At 38.1% G+C, this 25492-nt stretch overlaps 1 protein-coding gene across 11 annotated transcripts in view; it reads right to left on the reverse strand.

Annotated features, from left to right (window-relative positions):
- The window catches only part of TFDP2 (transcription factor Dp-2), a 167411-nt gene that overhangs the window by 72801 nt on the left and 69118 nt on the right, over positions 1–25492 (reverse strand). The window contains exon 1 of one of the 11 annotated variants that reach the window (XM_032629720.1): positions 1947–2068. The exons of 5 other annotated variants lie outside the window; for them this stretch is intronic. In XM_032629720.1, the coding sequence (XP_032485611.1) occupies positions 1947–1977 (31 nt within the window). In that variant the 5' untranslated portion in view covers positions 1978–2068. Of the gene's footprint in view, positions 1–1576; positions 1714–1946; positions 2069–25492 lie in introns of those variants that run through there. 5 more of the 11 variants (XM_032629723.1, XM_032629724.1, XM_032629728.1 and 2 more) reach the window with 5 other exon arrangements.

Here is a 25492-nt window from a genome sequence, read left to right on the forward strand (position 1 = left end):
TCTCACTAAATGCAAATGATGTTTCATACTGCAATTTCATTTTGAGCCTTAATACCTATTGTGTAATTACAAACTTTTGCTACCTAAGTATTCCTTATATATTTTGTAGCGGCTTCGCTTTTTTCCTAGTATTCTTTATGACTTAATAATCATTTTCTCCATCACTTAAAGGCACTAAAATTAGCTTTCTCACATTTCCACTAATTACACATAAAATTTTTAAGATTAAGAAAAGCCTCTTCAAAAAGTATGTTACTCAGAATATGTTACTCTATACTGTTTCTCAAATCCTGAATGTAAAAGAATAAATTTGAAATGACTAATTTTCTTTATTCACTGATTAAGTCAGATTTATGGCCGCCCCTCCCGTTTCCAGCTACTGTGAATTTTGAATGAAACAACCTCAATTGTAACAGAAGAAACATCTGTTGCTTTTTCTCTTCATCAGGGCTTTCCCAACTGAAAGAAAGCCTCTCTGCCTGACCTCCTCTCCCACTCCTACTCCCCCTCCCCCCGACACTAAGTTCCTTCAAACTTTTTTTTAAAGTACATGTATGATTGAAAATTGTACCGTGTCCATTTAAAATGTCATAGTTTACCTAGAGACATTCACTTTACTACAGTTCAAATAATGCGTAAATGTTATTTACATACATCACGAAACCAGAGATGTTACTGGGAGACTATCAATTATAACTAAAATACAGGCTTCAAGAGTATACTTGAAGTGATCAGCTCAAGTTGTCACACATTCCAGGCTCACGTAGTTATTGTCCATGGTAAAGATTTTCTTCACAGGATCCAGATTCATATAGGATCTTGCACTCTATATTTTCTTTGCCAATCCAACGCGAACATAATGGCAGTCACTACCCCAAGAGGCAGACACCAAATGGTGCCACCCAAACTCTCACACTGTGCCTCATAATAAACCATAAAGCAGTGGAATGCACCGGCCCCTTTATGAGCAAACAATGCCTGAGCTTCATTAGAATACAGCTGACATTTTCAAAGCACAAATACTTTGAAGAAAAATGTACTAGGAAAAAAAGAGAATGAAACAGCTATAAAAGCTGAAATGTTTTTGTACGTGTCAGGTTTATTTCAAAGATCCTGAGGAAGCATATTTTGCTGTTGACAATTTCAAAGTTTTCGTAAATGGGAAAAAAAAATGCAGATTTAGAGGCAAAGCTTATTTTATGAACTACTGGAAAGAAATGAAAGTAAAAACTCACATCTGAATTGCACTCACAAGTAAGAACCACGAAGTACCTTTAATATTATTCATTTCTTTAACTGCTTCTTTAGTTCTTGCACGGAGAAAATGGAGCTCCAGAATTATCTTTATATTTAAATTGATTTATATAAGTAACAGTGATAAACTAAGCTTACTCTACCCCTCCCCCCCACCCCAACCCCCATACCCTGTAGCTTTCCTGTCTGCAACAAGCAAGGACGTCTTGAATTCAGCGTGCTCCAGGCTATTTATCAATTTAACACTGCTGCTGTTGAAAGAATATAAAATAAACCCTGTAAAAACGCACCCAGCAGTAAGAAACAAAATGATCTCTCTTACCTGGTCTAATGAAGCATGCCTCTCACTGCAGTACCAACAACACTCTACAGTCTTTGTTACCATTCAGTGGAAACTTGAGACTGTGTCAGACATGAGCAATCGAGCTCAGAAACACTCAATTTAAAATACTTCTCAGTAAAACTAAAAAGATGCTCAAGAAAATAGTTTCGTTACTAGCTTTTAAAAGACATATGAATACTGTCTAATGCAACAAAGACACTTAAAAACGAACAAAGTACAGGTCTTACTGACTGTTTTAGAAATAGGCTTAAAATAAAAGTGGTGAAACAATACAATGCCTAACTCCACCCTAACATTTTTCTAAAAATAACTTGAATTTTAACTGGCTAAAAACCAAGATGGAACTTACTTATGAAACCTGCATATTTCGAATTATACATGTCAGGGTATCTGCGGGCTCCGAAGCAGTCACAAAGCAGGAGACCTCAGTGCATCTTGAAAGCAGAGCAAAAGCACCATGAGTTTCAGAGGGAAAAAAAAAAAGGAGGAGAAACTCTTGAAAAACTAGTCAGGCTTTTCAACCTGTAATAACTGTCCAGCTCCTCTGGGAGGAAAAAAAAAAGTCCTGGTTCTGCCCCCTGAGATAGGAGGCTATGCTTCAATGCCAAAATGAATGACAGGCCCATTTCTGATATCAACAAAGAGCAGCTTAGTGGTGCTCGAATTTTTTTCACTTTCCCACACAGTTAGAAGTTCTAACTTTTTCAGGTTAGTACCTTTGTATCTAGGGTTAAGTACCTTTCTCCATTTTCTCGAGAGAACCCAATTATGTTGTCCTAGTTTTTTAAATGATTAATTAAAAATACATACCTAATTATCTTACTTGGTTTTTCTTAGGCAGGAAGCTGAACAAAAGATGACCTATTAAATTCCTTTCCAAATCTAACCTTTGCGATATCAGATTACCATATGACTAATTATTAATATTAATAAGCTGTTCCTGCATCCTGACAATGGGCCCCAAGAGAAAGAAAAAGTAGGTAACAAACATAAAAATAAGGTAAAGGAGACTATAAAATTTTCAACCAGCTCGGTGTAAAGATCATTTATCAAAGTACATGTCTCTGATTATACAAATTCAAAACAATAAACGCTTCAGTCAACGGACATATGAGCCAAGCACTATTTTGGGCTCTGTGGATACAGCAGTGAACAAAAGCCAAATGAAAATCCCTGCCTTCAGTGGTTTATATCTCAGTTCCCTGAAAGTGTAACTCTCCTGGATGAATAAGGTACCTTTCCTTCTTTGATTAGGTACCACCTAATCTGAAATATTCCTCTCTGAAAGTATGTCTTGACAACAGCTCCAGCAGGGCAAGGATCTTGAGCTTGGTTTAGTGCTGTATCCCCAGTGGCTAAAACAGAGGCTGTTAGACACCCCAATAAACATATACTGAATGAAACAGATCAAACAGAGCTTTTTCTTAGTCAAGTTTTTCTTTGTAAACAGACTATGTACCACATATTACACTTATATACACACAGAGATATGTCGAAAATAATATAGCATAGGGTATAAATTAAATTGAGCTGCAAGTACATATTAGCTTAAAATTGAAAATACAACCTCTATGGCTCTGTATCTTTTCAGATTCTAAAATCTGTTTTCAATATCAAATGAGGTCACTATAATATCTGAGTAAAGGAATCAGTTAAAATTCTATACACTAAGGTTTTGTGGACTATCAGTTTTCAGAGGAGTTTTTAATAAAAAAAGAAGAAACTTGAAAATTACCCAGCATCCAATCAGTTTTGTGTATTAAAATCTAACATGGTTACATCTGTTTATATACCCACATTTGGAAATAATTTTAATCTCCCTATCCTGCTTCTCACCATTCTTGATCACCTTACCAGAAACCACACAGAGTAAACATGCACATACCTCTAACCTGTGAGGTTAGCCAGAAGTGATCGCTCGTGTCACCCAAGGCCAGGATATTCAGGGTCTAGATATTGTCATACCTACTCTGCTACAGTCTTAAAAGGAAATTAAACTTTCTAATAACTCAGGCACTGCGATCCTACTACTACTAGTAGTAGGAAGTAGGCAGGGCATCCCCTCCCCCGCCCCCAGGGCTGGACAGTGATTTACATGTTCAAATATTCTACCCGGAATAGTTAGTATGTATTCTAACAATAAATTAACAGTAACCCAAGGTCAGGAAGACATTGTGATGCCTGAGGTCAAGTAATGAATAAAATAACATTGGGCCAAAGTAGGATTCCATTGGTCCTGCAGGAGCAATGTTTTTTCTCCCTAACCATCATTCATCTTTCCTTCAACAAATACTTATTGAGCACCTACTATGCATCAGGCACTGAGCTAGGCAGCAAATTGACCTGCTCCTTATTGTCTGCTCCAGAGATCTGACCTTAAGCCCTTCTCTACCATGTTTACTTGTCCCTGTTTCCCTTCCTTGCCAGTGCCCCCTTTAAACTCCCAAATTCTTCATTCACATTCACACTGCTCTTCAATCTACTCCCAAGCCTTTCTCAGCAGGCAGCTTGATCACTACCTTCTGTACGCCTTCATGAGTGTACGACACATTGTGGGGAAGTTCATGAGTCTTCCCACTGGCATAATAAAATGCATCTTATGTAGGTTCTCCCAAACAATTTCTCCTTAATCTTAGATAGAAAATCTACTTAAGGGAATTCCCTGGCAGGCCGGTGGTTAAGATCCTGCACTTCCACTGAAGGGGGCCTGGGTTCGATCCCCAGTCAGGGAACTAACATCTTGCAAGCCACACAGAGTTGCCAAAAAAGAAAGAAAGAAAATCTACTTAAGCATTATATTATTTACAACTACTGATTATCTAGCAAACACCAAAGGGGACAAGCCATTCTCTTCCCCAAGTTTATAAGCTAACTTATTTGGACTAGGGTTTGCTATGTCTATTGGCCATCTGACCAAAGATTAACCATATTTTACAGATACATTTGTGATTCTATAGGCAGAAATTACACTATGATAGCACAATAATAGTTTTTACTTGCCCCATGCCTGCTAAATATAACTATCTACCAGATCCATATCATGAGGTACATACTTATTCACATTTCCAAGTAAAATGTCTAATCTCCCTGATGAGGGCTATGCCTAAAGCAAAGAGTTCCTGCTACTACTTGCATGGGTAAGTGTCGGTTTCTTTAAAATATCATATAGTATTTTTCTGTGCACTCTCATGTTTATTGCAGCATTATTCACAATAGCTAAGACATGGAAGTAATCTAAATCCAAACTTCCAGCTATAAGATGTATAAGTTCTGAGAATCTAATGTATAGCATAGTGACCACAGTTAACTTCACCTTTGCACCTCCTCTTCCTCTACCTTTTAAATGTAGACATCTTTCAAGGTTCTGCCCTTGATGCTCGTTTCTCCAAGATTTATATTTCCTCTTTGGAGGACATTACCCATTTCTACGGCTTTGTCACCTCTATGTAGACGACTACAAAAATGTATACTTCTAGTCTTGGGCTTCTCTGCTCTAAACTCTCATTGCAATGGCCTATTGGACATCTCTGTCTACAAGTCCCACGACGTCAACGCAACTTCTGCAGGATTGAGCTCCACGTCTACTGTCCCAAAGCAGCTCACCCTCCTACATTCCCCATCCTTGTTACAGGCATCATCATCCTGAAAAGAAAGTGATTTTCTATTCTTGCCTCTTCCTCACCATCCAAATGACCACATTGTTTCCAGTTGTTTTTTTTTCTAAAACACACATCATTTCCCTATTTAAAAAACAAAACAAAAGAAATAAGAAATACAACTTTTGATGACCTCCTGATGGCTAGAGCTGCACTATCAACATTGGTAGCCTTAGCCATATACGGCTATTTAAATTTAAACTGATTAAATTTAAATAAAATTAAAAATTCAATTCCCAGTTGCACTAGACACATGTTAAGTCCTCAACATGTGGCTAACAGCTTGCAGATACAGAACATTTCCATCATCACAGAAAGTGCTATTAAACATCTTTGGTCTAGACAATAACAGCAAACGACCTAAGACTGCTGTCTAAATTTTCCTCAATCTGGCCCCTTTCTAAACTTCTACCAAAATCCCTTTGCGTGCTTTAGTCACAGCTGAATTAGCGGAGCCGAATGAATCAAGGCGAAGGCTTTCCAGGATGAGGGAGGCATTTGCCAGTACCTCAGAGAAGGATCTATGGAAAGGGAAGAGACCAAAGGTGCTAGAGAGGACAGCCATAGTTCACTAAAGCCCTCACAAGTTAGGAAGGGACAGAACTTTAGACCAAAGATTTTCAGCCCTAGAGAAAGAATATGTTACAGTGGAGAAAGCATGAGTATTGGTGAATCATTTAAATATAAGAGAGTAAATGATTTGCCACTAATCTAGTAAAAAGTAAAGTCAAGATTTGGCTGTAGGTTTTCTGACTCTGATGTCTGTACTCTTTTCATTAGAATATTCCTAAATCATCAAAGGGTTGGGGGCGGGGTTGGAGGGCGGGATTGGAGGGTAGGTGAGGGTATGTTATCCACTTATCTCTTTAAGGCCACACTGTTCACTTTGTAATAGACTCTGCCCTAAGCGGCAAGAACTTTAGCTTTCAAACTTCCTTACCTTTTCAGAAACTTTAATTTTTCCCTCTTCACTGAGTTCATCTTAACGTTTAAGATGCAGAGATCTTTCCTTTCTAACTGCTGCCCAACTAAAAACATCCTCCTTTCCGTCTGACGGAATTTTTTGAAAGTGTGATATCCATAGCTGCTCTCTCACCTTTTTACAAACTATTAATTATATTTCAATTCTTAAAAAAAGCACCAAGTACCTCCTACATGATACCTACTGTACTAGGCACTAGGGATATAAAAATAAAGGGCAGAGTCCTTAGCCTCAAAGAAACGACCCAATTTGGCTTCTCTCCAAGTGCCCAAATGAAACTCTACTGTCTAGAGTAGACAAGGAGCTCTACTTGGAAAAAATCAATGTACACTCATGCTCCATAACCTTGCGAATTTGACCTTGCTGACCTCACAAATCTCACGTTCTTAATACCATTAAAATTATCCTCTCTTGGCTTTTGTAAAGATTTTTGTAAAGACTCTTCTCTGTTTCACTCCAACCTTCTAGGCTGGTTCCTTTATTTTTTTCTCATTACTTGTATTCTAAATGGCTCAACCACGGCTCTCTGTTCTTACTATATTTTTGTTTTAGAAGGTGACTGGCCACAAAATTTATTACCCACACTGGGTTAACCATTGAGAGTTAAAGGGGGCACACTATTAATAATTATACTGGGATACAACTGAAGCAGTTTGGAAAAACCGGATCATATGGATTCCTGCTTAAAAACCTTCAGTGGTTCCCGTCTCCAAATCCTTAAGCATACAAAAACCTATTTAGAACTAACTGTCTCTTGTAGATTAAATGCACACCTTTTTTATGGCCTTCAACCAGTCCGTAGAGTACACTCAGACTACATTACATCCAGTGGAGAGTCTCACTTGATTTCTTCCCCATTCAACAGAAATCTCATTACTTCCCCCCTGTCAATAGTGCCCAGAAACTAAGAAGCCCAATAATTCAGATGAGAAAATGGAGGTTTACCACATCAAATAACTTGTATAAATGCTACAAAATGGTAGAACTATGATTCTAATCCAGTTCTTAAAGTCCACACATTTAAAGTCTATGGATAGTAATCAGAGATATAAATTCAATGAGTAAATGTAATCAAAAGGCTTACTAAGGGCTTCCCTGGTGGCGCAGGGGTTGGAGTCCGCCTGCCGATGCAGGGGACGCGGGTTCGTGCCCCGGTCCGGGAAGATCCCACATGCCGCGGAGCGGCTGGGCCCGTGGGCCATGGCCGCTGAGTCTGCGCATCCAGGGCCTGTGCTCCGCAACGGGAGAGGCCACAGCAGTGAGAAGCCCGCGTATCACACACAAAAAAAAGGCTTACTAAAATCTAGTATTGTTCTTTATGTCAAATATTAGTTCATTAATGCCAATTAAACTATTCGAGATGAGAAAAAAATAAAGTCATTTCAGTTCCCCTGCCTAAAAACCTCTGATGGTTCCGTCATCAAATAAATCACACTACACCCTTAATGATCAGATCCCAAATTGCTTTTCAAGGTCTATTTCCCACAACTCCAGAGGCATGAATTATTTACCATTCCCTGAGCAGCCCATGACCTTACTGTTAAGCTCTCAATATTCTTCACCTGGTAAACTAGAATTCCTCCAAAACCATAAAATGTTACCTCCTCAATTAAGATATTCCCAATTCCCTAAAGCAGACCTGGTCTTATTTTAAGTTCCCATATTCCTATTTCCACATCATATTCCTTTGTAAGTTACATGTCTGTGAATTCCTCCACAACAGGTTTTTGGCTCTCCAGCCCTCCCATTCCATCCCTGTACCCCTCCTGTCTAAAAAACCATCTCGTACGCAGTATATATTCAAACAATACCTATTAAACAAATAAATGAATGAATAAGTGTCCTTTACTGATCAAATACCTTCAGTCGCTTCCCATCTGTTAAAAGAACTCCACTGACAGCAGAAGAAATTTTATCTGCTTTTGCCCGATTTCCAGACTCTTAATGATTAGACCCAGATGAATTTTTATAATAACTTTCCATTACTAATTACCATCAACTAGCTGTCCTCTCCGTTAGTAATCCACAATTTTCTGTAATAGTTTTCCAAACATGCCAGAGATATTGCTGCCGTTCTGTCCTAAAAATTCATGTTGGAAAGAGGATTCTGAGAAGATGCCAGAATAGGAAGCATCAGGAATCCATCTATTCACCTGGGCAACAATTGCACTGGCAGAATCTGTCTCATACAACTCTTCTGAAACTCTGGAGTCTAAGGAAGTCTTGCAACTTCCAGAGGAAGGCCTGGATGGTAAATTTCAGCTAATTTTGGTCAATTTATAGCTGATGGTGCCGTAGTAGCTACCCCTCCCCCAACCCCAGCCATGTGGCTGGCAGCTGTACACTGTTCCTGGAGCAGTTTGCACACAGCATGTGGGAGCCAGGGTGGGCAAAAAGGGCCCGGTCTCCAAATATCAGGCATCCGTGTCCTGGTTGGGGACTGCTGCTTCTGCTCACAGAGGTGCAGACAAAGAAGTGGGCAGCACTGCTGTTGTAACTCCTCACATCGTTCCACCCAGCCCCCCGCCAGCCCCCCTCCAGCTGAAGTGACTTCCAGGGGATTGAAAGGACTCCTGGCCTTCCCTCCCTCCTTCATTTTTCTCTTTTTACCCTTTCCACAGCCAGACGTTAAAGACTAGGACATTGCATATCTGGGAAAATTAGAAAGTGACCACACACGCCCAGGGAAAGGCTCAGAAAAGACCTGAGCAGACCTTAAGTTTACACCTCAGGCTGATCCTTGGCACAGTGACAGCCCACAACAATTTTTTTTTTTTTTTAAATGAACAAAGCCAGTTAACAAACAACAGCAAACCTTGGGGACGAGGGAAATTCTGATTTCCAGAGTTACTACGTTATTAGATCTACACACCCAGTTTTCAACAACGAAAAATCACAACAGGAAATTATGGCCAACTCAAGGGGAAAAAAGAAATCAGCAGAAACTGTCTCTGAAAAAGTCCTGATGGCAGACGTATCAGACAAGGCTTTAAAACGACTGTCTTAAAGATGGCTCCACATTATGAATATATTCAGTGCCCCTGAACTGCATCCTTAAAAATGACGAAGGCTGTGAATTTTGTTACGTGTATTTTACAGCAATTTTAAGAACTGAAAGAAAAAAAAAACTCACATAGGAGTGGGCACAAAGGGTATATGGGAAACAGCTGTATCTTTTGCTGTGAACCTAAAACTTTGCTAAAAATATATACACTGTGTATTTAAAAAGTATACAACAGGACTTCCCTGGTGGCGCAGTGGTTAAGAGTCCACCTGCCAATGAAGGGGACACGGGTTCGAGCCCTGGTCCAGGAAGATCCCACATGCCGCGGAGCAACTAAGCCCGTGCGCCACACTACTGAGCCTGCGCTCTAGAGCCCATGAGCCACAACTACTGAGCCCACGTGCCAAAACTACTGAAGCCCACGCACCTAGCGCCCGTGCTCCACAACAAGAGAAGCCACTGCAATGAGAAGTCCACGCGCCACAACAAAGAGGAGACCTCGCTCGCCGCAACTAGAGAAAGCCCGGGCTCAGCAATGAAGACCCAATGCAGCCAATAAATAAATAAAAATCTTACTTCAGCCACTTACTAGCCACATGACTTGGGCACCTCATTTAACATTTTCAAGCCCCCATTTCCTCATCTATAAAACGATACATTACAACTATCAATAAATGTTTTTTACTCTAATATAGATGTAAAGAAAAAAAAAAATCTGGATCATGAATGCCATTCTGACCAGAAGACTAAAAAGGAAGAAGATTATCAAACCTCAATAAATATTCTCTAAAACACAATCATGACTGCATAATATTCCACTGTGTGGATGTATCATATTTTATTTCCTGATAAATGGATATTTCCACAGTTTCCATATTTTGCATTAATAAACTATTATGTAATAAGCACTTCTACACTCAAATCTTTTCTTTTCTAATGACAAAATCCTGGAACGGTTTCCACTGGGTGAAAGACTGTAAATTACTTTAAGGGGTTTGATGGGTATTACCAATTTTCTCACAGAGCGCTTGTACTGATTCACACTCCTAATAGAAGTAGGTAAGAAGAAATGAATAAACAGGATAACAAGAAGTGGCTATGAAATGAAGATAACCAACTTTTCTTACCTTTGCCAACACAGGTCATAATCTTAAGAAAGTCTTTGTTAATTTGATAGAGGCATAAGATTTTGTTTTTAAACAGCTTTTTACATGATGTCCAAAATACTACACATGTACAATGCAGAAAAATTATAAAATATATGAAAGCACATAGGAGAAATTTAAAATCATCTATAATTCAAACACCCAGAAATAATTATAATTAATGTCTTATATACATATATCGATTCCTTTTCTATGCTACATATTTTTCAATTTTCTAAAAAAGCAAGGGGGGAAATCATACTGTATATGCTGGCTTAACTTTTTTAACTTAATAAACTGCTTAGTTTATAATATCTATAGAATACCACCATACAACAGTGTCACAATATACTCATTTATCACACTGCTTCCAATGTTTCATTCTTATCAACAATGCCATGGTAAACATTCTCTGTTAAAATCTTCCCACAGATCTTTCTTTAATTAGGATAAATCCACAGAAGAAAAAATGTTGAGTCAGAGGTTGCATATTTTAAGATTTTTGATAGGTACTGAGCAAATTATCCTCCAAAGAGGTTGTATCACTCTATAAGTTCCCATAATTTCCTCTACCTCCCCAAAGTGAGTATTAACAAAAAACTCACTTTGCTAATATGACTGGCAAACATCGGCTTTGTCAGTTAAATTTGCATTTTGATTACTGGTTAATGGAATATATATTCATATTTTTATTATCCATTTGCATTTCTTCTGTGAATTTCCCACTCTGCTGCCCGTTTTTTCTTGTAATAACAATATTTAATTTATATAGTTGTATGACATTTAGCTATGGTGTTTACTAAGCCTCCTTGGTCTCTGATCTGCCTTGTTTTTGAAGATCTTGACAGTTTTGAGGAGTACTGATCAGGCATTTTGTAGAAAGCCACTCAATCTGGGTTTTTTCGGATTTTTTTTTTTCCTCGTTGTTAGGCTAGGGTTATGGGTTATTAGGAGGAAGATCTCTTCACATCATATCGAGGACACATGCTATCAGAATGACTTATGACTATTAACGTTAACTTTGAGGATCACCGGGACAAGCTGGTGTTTCTAGGCTTCCCACTATAAGTTACTTCTCCCCCCTCCCCATACAGACACAAGTCACTCTTTGGAAGCACTGCAATAAATGTAGCCCACACTCAAGGAGAGGCTGGAGGTTAAAGCTCTACCTCCTTGAGCGGGGAGTACCTACATAAATTTTTTGGAATTCTGTACGGGAGACTTGTCTCTTCTCTGCCACTTATTCAGTCACTTATTCATATGACTATGTACTTGTTTATTTTTATTTTATACTTTAGGTTAAAATCCAACATTACGTTATTTATTTTGTTGCTCAAACTGCTCCAGTTTTGGCCCCTGGGACCTTTTTCAGGTTGGCTCCTGTGTTGCTTTGGCATGTTCCCACTTTTTTTTTAGTATTTCCTTACTTTCTGATACCATGTTCATTTTGTATATTTCCTGTGCAAACATAGATTAGCTATTTTTCCAAGGAGTCCTGGATGCTTTTATTGGAGAACGGTATTAGACACCAAGATCTGGGCAGTGAGTGACATTACTGGCTTTTAAAAACTCTAAAAAATATTTGATTGAAATGGCATTACATAACTGTTATTTGCTTTGGAAGGAACTGTCAACTTTAAAATACTTATTTTTCTCTGCTAGGTATATGGAATAACTTTCATTTATTGAGTTGTTAAAAGACAAGACTTGCCTTGTGCTAAGTTGTTTCTCAGCATAATAAAACAATTGCTTTTCTGTATATCACAGCAATGATAGTAATTTATATATCACTAGTATTTCCTCCATCTGCTAATGCAAATATTCCAGATCCTACAAAGTCTCCAACAGCCCGCGGGATTTCTGTGAGCCTTTAGAGGAATGAGCCTCAGCCTTGGCGGCACACTAGAATCACCTGGGAAAACTTAAAAAATCTCATGTCTAGTCACATCTCAAACCAATTCCGTTGGAACCTCTGAGGGTGGGAAGTACTGTTCTAAAGGTCTCTGGTGATTACAGTGTGTATCTTAGCTAGAGAAACACCACCTCGGTCTGTTTCACGGCCTCAATGAAAGCTCATTTCCAGTAAGTACTGCTGAGCAATGCTGCCTGCAGTAGGCACAGATCACCTCCCCTTCCTCTGCAGAAACACTGGCATCCATAAAAATGCCAAGCTTCAAGTTTTGCCTTTTTGAAATAAGGAAGAATATTTTGCTCCCTTACTAGACTGCCGTGTAAGAGATACACATAAGCAGCACTGCCTGTGTCTTAACAAGATGATTCTTGTTCAATTATGTTTTAAAAGATAACTGTTTTGTTGTCTTCATAAAAACCATACCCACCCTATTCTCATAGGATTCACACATGAGTTGAATAGGTCTGGCCATAAGACAAAACTTAGTAATTACCACCATGCACTATTCAGAATCAATTTCCCCTTTCCAAAGAACCAAGATTTTTCTTAAGGTTCAACGTCTTTTTCCCTCTGAGATACGATGAACATTAATCATGGCAACATCAAAACCCATACCCAGCTCAACTCTGACTGACTGACTCAATCCCACAGACAATTGCCCTATGAGAAGTAGAAGTGTGGCCCATTTCCATGTATAAATACTACTTATTTCAAGCTCTACTATGCTTCTGTACAAGGCGTCTGGCCATTAAATTAAAATTGTAAAACACACACAAAGGGAAAAAAAACCCACTGCCAAGAAATATAGCAGCCAATAGAAACAGACTCATATGTGACCTGGATGTTGAAAATATCAGACAGGGGCTTTAAAATAACTATTTAAACTTTCTCATTATTAGACTGGAAGAAAAATTTTTTCCTATCTTTCATCTTTAATCCCTTGAAAAGATAATTGAGAGTCTAAACCAGAACACTAATAACATATTACAGGGCTTATAACTATGTAAAAATAAAACGTATGCTAACAATAGCACAAAAGAGGAGAGAGGAAATGGAAGTATACAAGGTATGGTATAAATTCTCTGAAAGCAGACTGTAATAACTTAAAGATGTACACTCTAGGGCAAACCACATTAACAAACTGAAGAACAAAAATCATATGATCATCTCAATAGATGCAGAAAAAGCTTTTGACAAAACTCAACATCCATTCATGATAAAAACTCTCATCAAAGTGGGAGGGAACATATCTCAACATAATAAAGGCCATTTCTGACAAACCCACAGCTAAAATCATACCCAAAATCAAAGGTGAAAAGCTGAGAGCCTTTCCTCTAAGATCAAGAACAAGAAAAGGATGCCCACTCTCACCACTTCTATTTAACATAGTAGCGGAAGCCCTAGTCAGAGCAATCAGACAAGAAAAAATAAAATAAATAAAAGGAAGCTAAATTAGAAAGGAAGAGGTAAAACTGTCAGTTTGCAGATGTCATGACACCATACATAGAAAACTCTAAAGTTGCCACTAAACAACTTTGAACTCATCAATGAATTTGGTAAAGTGGCAGGATACAAAATTAATATGCAGAAATCTGCTGCATTTATATACACTAACAATGAACCATCAGAAGAGGAGAAATTAAGCAAAAAAAATCCCATTTACCATTGCATCAAAGAGAATAAAATACCTAGGAATAAATTTAACTAAGAAGGTAAAAGAACTGTACTCGGAAAGCTACAAGACACTGATGAAAGAAATTGAAGACAACACAAACAGATGGAGAAAGCACTTTGTTCACTGATTGGAAGAATTAATATTGTCAAAATGAACATATTACCCAAGGCAATCTACAGATTCAATGCAATCCCTATTAAAATACCCGTGGCATTTTACACAAACTAGAATATTCCTAAAAGACCCCAAATAACCAAAGCAATTTGAAAAAGAACAGAGCTGAGGTTATCATACTCCTTGACTTCAGACTATACTACAAAGCTACAGTAAACAAAACAGTATGGTACTGACACAAAAACAGACTCATAGATCAATGGAACAGAATAGAGAGCCCAGAAATAAACTCACATACTTATGGTCAATTAATCTATAACAAAGGAGGCAAGAATGTACAATGGGGAAAAAAAGACAATCTCTTCAGTAAGTGGTGCTGGGTAAACTGGACAGCTACATGTAAAAGAATGAAATTAGAACATTTCTTACACTGTGTAACAAATATAAGACCTGAAACCATGAAACTCCTAGGAAAAAACATAGGCAGAACACTCTCTGTCATAAATTGTAGTAATATTTTTTGGATCTGTCTCCTAAGCAAATGAAACAAAGTAAAAATAAACAAATGGGCCCTAATTAAATTTAAAAGCTTTTGCACAGCGAAGGAAACCATCAACAAAACAAAAAGACAATCTACTGAATGGAAAAAATATTTGCAAATGATACAACCAATAGGGGTTAATATCTAAAATATAAGCAGGTCATACAACTCAATATCAAAAAAGCAAAAAACCCAATCAAAAAATGGGCAGAAGACCTGAATAGATATTCTCCCAAAGACATACAGATGGCCAACAGGCACATGAAAAGATGCTCAACAATGCTAATCATCAGAGAAATGCAATCTAAATCACAATGAGGTATCACCTCACACCTGTCAGAATGGCTATTGTCAAAAAGACCACAAATAAGAAATATTGATGAGGATGTGGAGAAAAGGGAACCCTCATGCACTGTTGGTGGGAATGTAAATTGATACAGCCACAACAGAAAATAGTATGAAGGTTCCTCAAAACACTAAAAATAGAACTACCATTTGATCCAACAATTCCACTCCTGGGTATATATCCAAAGAAAATGAAGCCACAATTTGAAAAAATACATGCACCCCAATGTTCACAGTAGCATTATTTACAATAGCCAAGATAATGGAAGCAATCTAAGTATCCATCAACAGACGAATGGATAAAGAAGATGTAACACACACACACACACACACACACACACACACACACAGAAATACTACTCAGCCATAAAAAAGAATAACATTTTGCTATTTGCAACAACATGGATGGACCTAGAGGGTATTATGCTCAGTGAAATAAATCAGACAAAGACAAATACTGAATGCACTTATATGTGGAATCTAAAAAATAAAATAAATGATTATAACAAAACAGAATAAAACAAAAACTTAAAAACAGGTATAACAAATAAGCAAAAATAGAATGTAAATTAAATGGAATCACAAAAAAATTCAATTTATCCAAAATAGATCAAGAAAAAGAAAGAAACAGAACAGGAAACAGATGGGATATAGAGAAAAAAACTAACAATATGGCAGATTTAAATTCAATCATACCAATTATTATATTAAATATAAATTATCTAGAGACCCTAAGTAAATTCAGAGATTCCCAGAACAAAGAATATTACCAGGGATAAAGACAGGTATTACATAATGATAAAAGAAAACAGCACAAACAAACGAACAAAATAACACATAACAATCCTAAATGTGCATGTGCCCAAAACCAGAGTTTCAAAATATACGCAGGAAAAACTCACAGAACTCACAGAATAGAAAAATCAACATCATGATTGGAGACCAACATTTCTCTCTTAGTAATTAACAGAATAAGCAGACAGATAGAAAGGATACAGAAAGTCTGATCAACACTAGCAATCAACTTGACATCATTGATATTTATAGAACACTCCACTCAGCATCAGCAAAATCCACATTCTTTTCAGTGCATTTGCAACATTTACTAAGCTAGACCATGCAAGAGATTGTGAAGCAAACTTCAAAACAATTCAAATAATCTCCAAAGGATGTTCTCTGATAGCAACAGAATTGAACTAGAAATCAGTAACAGAAAAGGTCTCTGGAAAAAAATCTCCAAACATTTAGAAACTGAACAACACACTTTCAAATCCATTGACAGATACAAACTACCAGAGCTCCCTCAAGGAAAAACAACCTGAATAGCCCTATACCTATTATAGAAATTGAATTTCCAGTTTCAAACCTCTTCGCAAAGAAAACTTCAGGCCTATGTGGCTACATATAAACTCTTCCAGAAAACGGAATAGTAGAAAACACTTCCCACATCATTTAATAAGGCCAACACAACGCTGATACCAAAACTAAACAAAGAAATAATAAGAAAATTCCAAGCCAATATCCTTCCTGAACCGTAACAAGTCTTAGAAAGGAATGAAATTCTGAGACATGCTACAACATTGATGAACGTTGAAAACAATATGCTAAGTGCAATAAGCCAGATACAAAAGGACAAATAATGTATGTTTCCACTTATATAAGGTACCAAGAATCATCAAATTCAGAGACAGAAATTAGAACAATGGTTACCAGTGGCTAGAGGAAGGGGAATAGGGAATTATTATTTAATGTGTAGAGTTTTATTTTGAGATGATGAAAAAGGTCTAGAGATGATGGTGGTGATGGCTGTACAACACTATGACTGTACTTAAAGCCACCAAACTATACCTTGAAATTGGTTACAACAGTAAATTTTATGTTATGTATATTTTACCACCATAAAAAATCTTTAACAGAACTTCCCTGGCAGTCCAGTGGTTAAGACCCTGCACTTAGACTGCAGGGGGCACGGATTCGATCCCTGGTCAAGGAACTAAGATCCCACATGCCATGTGGCACGGCCAAAAAGTTAAAAAAAAAAGTACCAAAAAAAATCTTTAACAAAATGTTAGCAAACTTAATCCAGCAATAGATAAAAAAGGATAATACATTACAAACAAGTGGTATCTATCCAAAGAATGCTGCTAGACATAAATTATGCAAAAGAATCTACAAAAAAGCTATCAAAAGTAATAAATTTTAATAAACTAATGAGTTTATAGCAAGGTAGCAGGCCCCAAATATACAAAAAAACCAAAAAATAGTAAACTTTACTGCACATAGATCATACCTCAATAAATCTGACTTTAAAAAACAAAACAACAGGAAACCAAATAAATAATAGTGGTACCAGTGAATCTCCTTATCTTGTTCCTATCTTAAATGAGAATGTCTGTTTCTAATGGAAATGTATTAAATATAGTATGTTTCTAACGGAAATGTATTAAATATAGTATTGACTAATAACTTAATGATAGACCTTTAAAAAATATATTTTAAAATATCTTTAACCCCTAGTTCACAAGGATAGTTTTTTAAAAAGTGGCCAAATCTTTTAAAACGTAGCCTGAAAAGTATTTCAGACAAAAATATGGTTCCTCTTTAATCTACCTACGTAAATATATTAATGGTAATTTCTTAATATTAAACCAACCATCCTTACTTTCTTGAAGCAAATTCTGGTTCATGGCATATAGTTCTCTTAATATGTTAATTTTATTTGCTAATACTTAGGTTTTTTGCTACTATAGTTGTGCAATTGGTTTATAACCTTCTGTACTGTTAAGTTTTATTTATGAATTAAATCAGTTTTGTTCCATGTACTGGAAGTCTTTGGTTTTATACTCTGCATGTGTTATTGGCTGGATTATCTGTTCTTAGAAACAGGGAAAAGCTTGCCCATAAAACTGTCAGGAATAGAGTCTTTTTTAAAGTAAATTCTTTGGACAACATTTGCTATTTCTACCAACATAATTAGAATTTTCAAGTTTTCTACTTAAAAAAAAAAATCAATTTGGTAATTGATATTTTCCTCCAAATAATTTTTTATCAGTATTTTCAAATTCTTCAACATAATTATTATATGATACTGTTAATTTTTTAAATCCTCTAATATTTCTAATATTTCTCTAATGTTCCTAATATCCCAATGTTTTGCTAAGTGACTTCCTAGAGTTTATTATGACCAATCTACCTGGATCTTTCAATTCTACACTTTTCTATCTTCTGATTTTGCTCAATTTTGTTTTTATTTTTATTACATGTCTCCTGTTGCTAAAACCTTTGGCTAAATTTGGGAGGTGAATACATTTTTTCTTTCATTGAAAAATAATAAATGCAGGGCTTCCCTGGTGGTGCAGTGGTTAAGAATCTGCCTGCCAATGCAGGAGACACGGGTTTGAGCCCTGGTCCCACATGCTGTGTGGAGCAACTAAGCCTGTGCGCCACAACTACTGAGCCCTAGCGCCACTGAAGTCTGTGCGCCCTAGAAACCCATGCTCCGCAACAAGAGAAGCCATGACAATGAGAAGCCTGTGCACTGCAACGAAGAGTAGCCCCCGCTCACCGCAACTAGAAAGCCCACGTGCAGCAACGAAGACCCAGTGCAGCCAAAAATAAGTAAATAAGTGAATAAATTTTTTTTAATTAAAAAAAATGCACATATACAACTTTGGCTGTATCCTATAAATATATGTATATGTGTGTATTTATATAAAATTACAATTTGTTATTTTTAATAGTCATTGCAGTTGAGGTTTCTGCCTTGATTTAGTAGCTATTTAGGAAAAGAAATGACAAGTGGACTTCTTTCATTAATTCCAAATTTTATTGCACTGTTGCCAGATACAATGGTCTATCAAATTTCTGCTTTATAGACTATATTGAGATTTTTCTGTTTTTTAGCATGGTTACCTTCTACAAATGTTCCATGAATGCTTGAGGAGAAGGGGTATTCTTTGTAAGGTACCCAGTGATAGAGCTGAAGTAATGCGAGGAAGGTGTCCACTTAGTGGGGTGGCAGAGATGAGAAATTAGTTATAAATAGGAGATTAAGCACATAAGTAGATATATAAAGGATAATGGGATCCAGAAGAACAACTTCTAGAAGAGTGTTTAGCTTTGTAAGGAACTACCAAACTGTCTTCCAAAGTGCCTGCACCATTTTGCATTCCCACTAACCATGAATGAGAGTCCCTATTGCTCTGCATCCTTGTCAACAATTTGGTATCGTCAGCTTTTTGGATTTTGCTCATTCTAAAAGGTATGTAGCACTGTTTCACTATTGTTTTAATTTGCAATCGTTTAATTATAAAAGATATTGAGTGTGTTTTTATATGCTGTCTGTACACATTCTTTGGTGATGTGTCTGTTTGGATCTTTTGCTCACTTTTTAATTGGGTGGTTTGTTTTCTTGTTGTTAAGTTCTTTTTATATTTTGGATACAAGTCTAGGTAGTAAAGAATTTAATCTTACCCAAAGACAGGTCTGCCTTTTGCCCTTAGCTCCTGGAGGGTAATCTCTAAACCCTTGGAGTTTATTTATTTATTTATTTATTTTTACTGTGTTGGGTCTTCCTTTCTGTGCGAGGGCCTTCTCTAGTTGTGGCAAGCGGGGGCCACTCTTCATCACAGTGCGCGGGCCTCTCACTATCACAGCCTCTCTTGTTGCGGAGCACAGGCTCCAGACGCGCAGGCTCAGTAGTTGTGGCTCACGGGCCTAGTTGCTCCCTTGGAAAGCCTTGTCTGATAAAAGTGTCTTTGCTTAACTGGAGGCATTGGGCCAGCCACATAGTAACAATATAATTTAGGGTGGAGGCTTTGAGTAACATCAATAATGAGATTTAGGTTGGGGACATTTGGGCCAAGTGGTATCAGCTTGACCTCCTGAGGAAATGGTGACTTAAATCTGCCACATGAGTAGCTGGTCAGGTTTACATGATCAAATCCCAAAAAGCTCATGTGAGCTTCTCTGGTTGGCAATACTCCACATGAGCTGTCAAACATTAATACCAGGAAAGTAATGTTGTCCATGACTCCATGGGGAGGACAACTTGGAAACTCCACATATGGAACTTTTCTGGACTCTGCTCTACGTGCCTTTTTTTTTTTTTTTTTTTTTGCGGTACATAGGCCTCTCACTGTTGTCGCCTCTCCCGTTGCGGAGCACAGGCTCCGGACGCGCAGGCTCAGCGGCCATGGCTCATGGGCCCAGCTGCTCCACGGCATGTGGGATCCTCCCTGACCACGGCACGAACCCGCGTCCCCTGCATCGGCAGGCGGTCTCTCAACCACTGCGCCACCAGGGAAGCCCCTCTACGTGCCTTTTTACTTGATTGATTTTAATCTGTATCCTTCAGCTGTAATAAATCATAACCGTGAGTATAACAGCTTTCAGTGAATTCTGTGAGTCCTTCCAGAGTATTAGCAAACCTAAAAGGTGACTTTGGAGAACCGTGAATTCACAACTAGTGTCAGAAGTTAAGAGCAGCCTTTTGTGCACTATTCCCAAATTTTGCAATTGGCTAACTTCACTAAGTCCTTTTTAAGATATGTTTTGCTGTTGTATCTAAAAAAATCACTGTCACACCCAAGGTCACCTAGATTTTCTTCTATTTGTCTTCTACTAGTTTTATCTTTTTTTTTAATTAAAAATTTATGTATTTATATTTGGCTGTGTTCAGTCTTCAGCGCTGCACGCGGGCTTTCTCTAGTTGCAGCAAGCAGAGGCTACTCTTTGTTGCGGTGCATGGGCTTCTCATTGTGGTGGCTTCTCTTGTTGTGAAGCACGGGCTCTAGGAGTGTGGGCTTCAGTAACTGTGGCACGTTGGCTCAGTAGTTGTGGCTTGCGGGCTCTACAGTGCAGGCTCAGTAGTTGTGGCTCATGGGCTTAGTTGCTCCACGGCATGTGGGATCTTCCCAGGCCAGGGCCCGAACCCGTGTCCCCTGCTTTGGCAGGCAGATCCTTAAGCACTGCGCCACCAGGGAAGTCCCTAGAAGTTTTATCTTTTTATGTTTACGTTTAGGACTATGATCCATTTTGAGTTAATTTTTGTGACAGGTGTGAGTTTTGCATCTAGTTTTTTTTTGCACATGGACTTCAATTATTCCAGCCTCATTTGTTGACAAGACTCTCCTTTCTCCATTGAACTGCCTTTCCTCCTTTGTCAAAGATCAGTTGACTGTATTTGTATATATAAATAGGTCTGTTTCTGGGCTCTCTATTCTGCTCCATTGATCTATGTTTCTATTCTTTCCCTAATACTATACTGTCTTGATCACTGTAGCTTTATAGTAAGCCTCAAAATCAGGTAGTATAAGTCTTAGATATTGTTTTTTGACCCAATCTGACACTCTGTTCTTTAAACTTATATATTAATGTATTCACTTTTATCCTAATTACCAATTAGGTGGTCTTACATTATGTCACTGTTATTCTTGATGATTTTTAATATTATCTCCTGTATTTTCTGTCCTTGTCTAATCACACTGTAGACATTTTCTTTTTCATAATAACACTATAAATATTGTTCCATTGTCTTCTGCTGTTTAATAGTGAACAGGTTGCTTTTTGTAGCAGTATCCTTTTCACCCCTTGCCTGGATGTTTACAGTACATCTTTTAATCTTCCTCAAAATCTGCAGTGATACATTGAGTACTTTCCCTATATCAGTGAAATCCTTTAAACTGTAAACTTTGGTCCTTGTTGAGCTCAAGGAAGATAACAGTCTTCCATTTTACCTTAGATTATTGCTTCTCTTCTATCTATATGCTCCTTTATTCAGGAATACTACTTATCTACATACTGAGTCTTTATCCTCTGTACCTATCATTTTCATTTTTGACCCTTTTCCATTGCTGTATTTTGGAAGACCTTCTCCAGCTTCTCTTCCACATCACTTACTTGATTTTCACCATTCACCATCTTCTGACTCCTTCATTGTGGATTTTAATAGTACATTGAATTTCACTATCATAATTTATGAGTTTTGAGTAGTCTTGAGGAAAACTTAACATGCAGAAAAGTACAAAATGATTCAAGATCCTTTGCAATCATCTTTATTTCCTCTAGTTCCAGGGCCCTGCAGTCAGTCTATCTGGATTCAAATATGAAACCTAACTCTGACTAGTTGTATAATCTCAGGGGAAGTAATTTAACCTATTTACTTCAATTTTCTTGGGAATAATCATTTAATTATTTAATTAGCTAATTCATGAAGGGTTTTAATACAGTATCTCGTACTCAATAAACATTTAGCTATTACTATAATCTTCACTAATATCTCAGCTGGTTCCCTTTTATGTCAACCTGTTATCTTCTACACACTACTTCAGATTCAGTAGATAATTCTGTGAAGAAAACAACTCCCATCTAATATTTTCTTGTTTCCTTTATCAATTTTTTCCAAGTATGATTTTCCTCTGTGTCTTAAATATAAAATTTCCTTCTTTTATTTTGCAGAATTTCTTAATAAGCCCATGATGCCTTTTTAAAAAATGCTGTCAATTATTTGAAAGTTGAGAAAACTATCTAGGTTTGGGGTTTGCTAAGAAAAAGTTAGGCAAACTCTAGTTAGTCTCTCCCCTTTACTGTCCATTTGGGCATTATTTGACTTTTAACTCTTAGTTCTTAAGTTGGAGAAAAGACTGATTCACACAACTCTTAGCCAAATTTCCGGTGTTAGGCAGTCACATCATTATTATGACTATCATATGTTTTGGAGATTAAGGATCTCTTTGAGGATCCCATTAAAATGATATACTCTCTCTCCAAAACATGGAATTTTAATTACCAGTTCAGTCCGTCATGCCTTGAAGTCAATTCATGGATTCTAGGTTAAGGATCCCCTCCCTTACTATGGTTCTGATTAGCTAATGAAGGCTCTCCTGATCCTGTTACCTTGTTATGTGATGCATATGACTGATAATTTAATCCTGGTTACTTTGAAATAGAATACAGTTCTTCCCTAGTCCAAAGTAGGGCTTAACCGAGAGTTGTTTAAGCTGGTGACTGGTGCAAGGGCATTCACCAAATTGTTCTTCTCTTTGTAAATATTTGAAAATTTCAAAATAAAAAGCTTTATTTGTGAGTTTGGGTATAGGGCCTAAAAAAAATGCATACCACCCCACGGGTTTTCCTCCCCCTGCCTCTTCCTACTTCACATCTGAAAATACACTATAACCAGTCCACCTCTGCCCCCGCCTTTACAGAACTGTGGTCACCAAGGGAAGTAGAGAGGTAATGATAAGAAAGATGGAAGGGAGAAAAAGAGCCCTGGAGGCTGCAGATAGCAGTTGCAACACCGCAGGAGACAGTTGGCAATTCTCTCGTTGGCAAAGCACCTACTTCCTTAAATGTAGGTATGCATTAGAGATGGGTAGGAAATTACCTTTTTCCTGCCTGTCCCTGCTATTCTGTCTTGGGGATCTGTCTTTACTTTTACTGGTAGAAAATCCTCCTGATGCCTGGCATATTTTAATTTGTATTTCTAGTTTCTGATTCTATTTCTAATCCTGCTTCTCTGTGTATCTTCACCTATTTGACCATGGGAGAACAGAGGAAATTAAGTTGGGTTCCACTAGCTGGTTGCCAGCTAAACCCAGGCTTCCCACAGTTGAAATCTTGAGGCTAAAATGCCCTACAATAACCTGGCACGTGTTCAGCCTGGGAACAGCAGATAAGCGGAAGAAATAGCTTCTTATCTACTCTTGCCTCCCTTAACTTTCAACCACACTACGAATTTACATAAACAGAAATGTTCATGGATATTACTGAGCATATAGAATAGAGCACATTAAAAAGGAAAGTGTTATTTTTCTCTCAAGGAAGCTCTACTCCAGGTCAAGATGTCAAGAAACTGCCAATAGATCTAAGGTTTAAACCTAAGCATTGTATGGGCTTCCCTGGTAGCGCAGTGGTTAAGAATCCGTCTGCTAGGGCTTCCCTGGTGGCGCAGTGGGTGAGAGTCCGCCTGCCGATGCAGGGGACGTGGGTTCGTGCCCTGGTCCGGGAAGATCCCACATGCCGCGGAGCGGCTGGGCCTGTGAGCCATGGCCGCTGAGCCTGCGTGTCCGGAGCCTGTGCTCCGCAATGGGAGAGGCCACAGCAGTGAGAGGCCCGCATACCGCAAAAAAAAAAAGAATCCGTCTGCTAATGCAGGGCACACGGGTTCGAGCCCTGGTCCTGGAAGATCCCACATGCTGTGGAGCAACTAAGCCCGTGCGCCACAACTAATGAGCCTGTGCTCTAGGGTCTGTGAGCCACAACTACTGAGCCCGCACACCACAACTACTGAAGCCCGTGCAGCTACAGCCCATGCTCCACAATGAGAAGCCACGGCGATGAGAAGCCCATGCACCGCAACGAAGAGTAGCCCCCGCGCACCTCACCTAGAGAAAAGCCCACATGCAGCAACAAAGACCCAGTGCAGCCAAAAATAAAATAAATTAATTAAAAACAAAACAAAAGCCTAAGCAATTGTAGCAACCAACTAGAAATACTCAAGTTCCTCCACAATAGAGTGTACATGATAAAACCTATAAACTGGTGAGATAATAGGCCAATTATCAGAGACAGTCTCCAAATAAATTGAAAAATAAGTTAGCACACAAATAATACTAAAACCAGTTAGCATAACAAGGGGCACTGAGATTACTCAGTGGTATAGTTCTTTAAATTACTTCTGGTCTTGTCAATAATGTTCCATGTTAATCAAAAATTTCCTGAGAGGGCCTCCCTGGTGGCGCAGTGGTTGAGAGTCCGCCTGCCGATGCAGGGGACACGGGTTTGTGCCCCAGTCCAGGAAGATCCCACATGCCATGGAGTGGCTGGGCCCATTAGCCATGGCCGCTGATCCTGCGCGTCCGGAGCCTGTGCTCCGCAACGGGAGAGGCCACAACAGTGAGAGGCCCGCGTACCGCCAAAAAAAAAAAGATACAATTCATAATAATACCAAATGTGAACATGAAATACTTAGGGATAAATTTAACAAAATATGTGCAAGGCCTGTACAATGAAAACTATAATATTTTGCTGAGACAAATTATAGAAGATTTAAATTAATGGGCAGATCAAACATGTTTATAAATTAGAAGATTCAATATTAAGTTGTCAAAGCTTTCCAAATTCATCTATAGATTCAATGCAATCCCAATCAAGATCTCAACAGACAGTTCAGTAGAAATTTACAAGCTGATTCTAAAATTTATATAAAAATGCCAGACTTAATATAGCCAAAACACCTCTGAAAAAGAACAATGTTGGGGGACTTACACTACCTGACTTTAAGACTTAATATACAGCTACAGCAGAGTTTCTCAACCTTGGTACCAGTGACATTTTGGACTGGCTAATTCTTTGTGATGGGGAACTGTCCTGTGTACTGTAGGATTTTTAGCAGCATCCTGGCCTCTACTAGAGCAAATCCTCCACACCCCAAGTGTGACAATTATAAGTGTCTCCAGACACTGCCAAATAACTCATAGAGGGCAAAACTGCCCTTCATCGAGAACCACTAAGCTATGT

Source organism: Phocoena sinus, chromosome 4, assembly GCF_008692025.1.
Source record: "Phocoena sinus isolate mPhoSin1 chromosome 4, mPhoSin1.pri, whole genome shotgun sequence".
NCBI lineage: Eukaryota > Metazoa > Chordata > Mammalia > Artiodactyla > Phocoenidae > Phocoena > Phocoena sinus.